The 3,346-nt window shown below is 40.8% G+C and overlaps 1 protein-coding gene across 1 annotated transcript; it reads left to right on the top strand.

Annotated features, from left to right (window-relative positions):
- Positions 1 to 1,128: 1,128 nt before the first annotated feature.
- LOC106013230 lies at positions 1,129 to 3,087 on the top strand (the record flags this gene model as incomplete). The annotated part of the gene is given in 1 exon segment (XM_013088369.1): positions 1,129 to 3,087. A coding segment is annotated over 1 exon segment (1,442 nt), but the record flags the coding sequence as incomplete, so codon positions are not given.
- Between the last annotated feature and the right edge of the window lie 259 nt (positions 3,088 to 3,346).

Genomic DNA, 3,346 nt, shown 5'->3' on the forward strand with positions numbered 1-3,346 from the left:
CTCATAGAAGTATTATGTTTGAAGTGCTGTGTGTGCATGTTTGTGTTTGTGCTGCTGAGATTTAACAGTTATAACTTTTTCATCACACGAAAACTAATTAGAGGATATTTGGAGGTGAATCGTCTTCGTCCCCACCATCAACAAGAATTTAACTAAGAACAAAGAGATTGAAAACAAAGGCAACTCTTCTCGTTTGAATGGTTCTCAAACTGCCGTGGCTCACCGTGAGTATAGAAAAATCATCACTGTTTAATTCGTATTGCTTGCTATTTGGTGGTAAAACACTGGAAGAAACCTAAGCCCCACCCAAATTTTGGTCCACCCACCGCCACTGCATAAGGTTATCTGAGCGCGTGAAACAAGTTGGTTGCTTTCACAACAATTCACTGCACGGTTTGATTTTGGTCAATATTTCTATTTTGCAGTTTAAAAAATGTCTTAGTTTAAAATAACTTTTTAAATAAAATTCAAAATTCAACGTTATTTATAATTTACCGTAAAGGCCAAAGGACTTTATAAAATTATGGATTCTGTTGGGATCAACAATGGAAAACAGATTTGCAGTTTTTTGCATTTAAAATATTCCCCTCGGGTCTTTCTGAAGTCTAAGCATTTTGTTAAAATGTGTCTAATGGTAAAATGGTAACTCTCTCCTCGATCCCAACAGAAGGGACAAGGATTCCTTCGCCTGGAGATCCACCTACTCGTTTTCTCGGATGCCCACAAGACTAGGTAGCCATGCGAACACGATACTTTTCCCGATTTCAGTCAAAATTTGTATTCTTTATTGTAACCTAACTAGATCTACTGGGTTTCATTCGAAAATAGCTGAAGAATTTTTCGTCGTCTTCCAAAAATTGCTGGTATAAATGACGGAATTCTTGGAAATTCTCACGCTGTCTCAATATTGGGTTAAGGCCATATTTTTTAGCACATTGTCGTAGGGTGGGGGAGGGGGGGCGGTGAAAAAAAGAAGGAAAGGCAGGAGTGGATGACAGAGGGAGATCAATGTGAGCGACAGCCGGTCAGTTCAACAAACCACGAGCTGCCCCTGTATGTATTATCATTATAATTAATATCTGTGTAAGTTATATATATATATGTGTGTGTGTTTCTATTCCAAACCAGACACACACGGTCTCTCTACGGTGACGCCTTCTTGCAAGAACCGGAACTGCGGAGACCCAAGCCGAGTGCCTTGTGCGTGTGGTGGAGTCTGCGCCTGGACTGGCAACTGCTGTGACGATATCAATGACCATTGCCCAGGGGAGGAGGAGAAATTTCTAAGCAAGTTACCTTTTAATGTTAGGCACGCCACAGCCTCCTGCATTGACTATGCGGAGTATTTAGGTATCATTGACTGCCCGAGCCGGGGTGGGCGTTCTGACATCAGAAAACGAGACGTTGGGGTCTTTGATCTTGACCAAGAAGACATTGTCGGTTATCTCAAAAGTATTACTCCCGTTTTCGACAAGAGCACGAAAATAATCTACAAAAATGTCAACGTTTTCCGTTGTTACGCCACCGAGGATTCAAACACTCTTTTATGGAGTGTAAATTTAGCCCCACAGAACGATCATGTTTTTGATTCTATCAACACGACATCCGATTTGTTTTATCTGATCAGACGGTCGGTTGTGAATGGATTTTTACTCCCCATCGACGATATAGAAGTAGAACTTTGCAGCAGCGCTGGTCAAAGATCAGTCTTTCTTGAGGTAGGTTTCTCTGATACTGAGCTTTTGATTAAGAATCGCGATGTAAACAAATACCCATGGAAGTCCATACGATGTGGCGAACTACAAAATGAGTCCTGTTCATTGGAGCTGTGTCACATAGGAGGTGAAAAAGTCGATAATTATCATGGTTGTGTCTATCCATGGCAACTAAGAGTTACGGTTGTCTACCCTTCCCCAAAGTTTGAGGCTGAAGTAGTTGATAGCATAAGCAAGCAACTTATCTGTCTTTTGAGGTCTTCGTCAGAAATCTTGACCGTCGAAGTATCCCAAGGTCCACATATACCCCAGACGGAAAATTTTCCTCCAATCGATCATTTCACAATAGACTTCAGAGTGAACTTGACACGAACCAAGCTAGACCGGAGTTACGTCGTAGAGATTCTCTCTAGCGTTATCAGTGTTCATCTAGAAGACGACCCGCGGAACTTTTCCCAAGATTTCCGAAACTATATGAAGGGTCGTTTACGTGCGGGAGACGACCTACTTTCACTGACAGGTACCACTGCGCGCCCGACCTTTCTGAATGGCTTTGACGATGACTCACGGATTGTACAAGGTGACAACAAAGCATCTGAAGATAACAATTCTACGGCAGGTGATCTTATGCCTTTGGCAGTCTGTGTTGAAGTTGACTCCAATGAACTGCATTCCAATGAAGAAAGCTGCCCCGGTTTTTTTCAGTTAATTCGTTATACAAACAAACTACACCCGGGATGCTTAGAAGGGATAGTTAGATATAGGTCCAGTCAGACATCTGCGGAGAGTAGATTCTTTGTTCCTATTCCATTAATTTCTTTTCTTTTGTTTGCCACGATTATAGAGGCCCTTTGACTGCTTTGAAGCAACGTTCGTCGTGACATATATCCACCCCCCACCCCCCTCTATCAAAATCTTTTCAACAACCAGACCAACTTCTAGCCTGAACAAGACACAACACATGTTTTTCATTTGGTTTCTTATATAATTATTTGCTTATAGATAACATTAAAATATCTTATCTTCTCGCTTATTCCTTTTCATCTCAACTGTTTTGTTCCGTGTGTATGCAAAATATGAGCTGGCTGCATGAATTAAAGTAGTGTCCAGTTCTAAGATAAGTAATACGTAAGACCTTCACTGCATCGTCCTTGCTATTCGTATTTTCCCAAAAATACGTTGCACAATATGTGCTTTTTAAAATTTAAGCATGTTGTTTTTGTTTTAGTGTAAGTACATATTCAATATCCTTAGCGTAGGTATGCAATTGGCTATGTATGTTCAACCCTTATATACGATTGTGAAGGCCGGACATCCTCTGAAGACAAAGAAAATAAAACTGAAGCTGCAGAAATGCGGTTTCTTACGGGGCTGTTGAGAGTGGTTTAATTCAATGAGGTTGTGCTTGAATACGCACGTGTGGGTGCTCGCTAATAAAAAGCAGTACACACAGTTTCTGGGACAATTGAATAGACAAAAGAGCCTTGCACATCTGGCTTTCTTTGGTAAAATTGAAGGCAAACGATGGAGGGGTAGACCGAGAGTATCTGTCTTGGAAAGCTTGAATTTCAAAATAGATGGGTGATAATTTATTTTTTTTGAAACTTTAAAAAACATTTTGATTGGGGGGG

Source organism: Aplysia californica, unplaced genomic scaffold, assembly GCF_000002075.1.
Source record: "Aplysia californica isolate F4 #8 unplaced genomic scaffold, AplCal3.0 scaffold00730, whole genome shotgun sequence".
NCBI lineage: Eukaryota > Metazoa > Mollusca > Gastropoda > Aplysiida > Aplysiidae > Aplysia > Aplysia californica.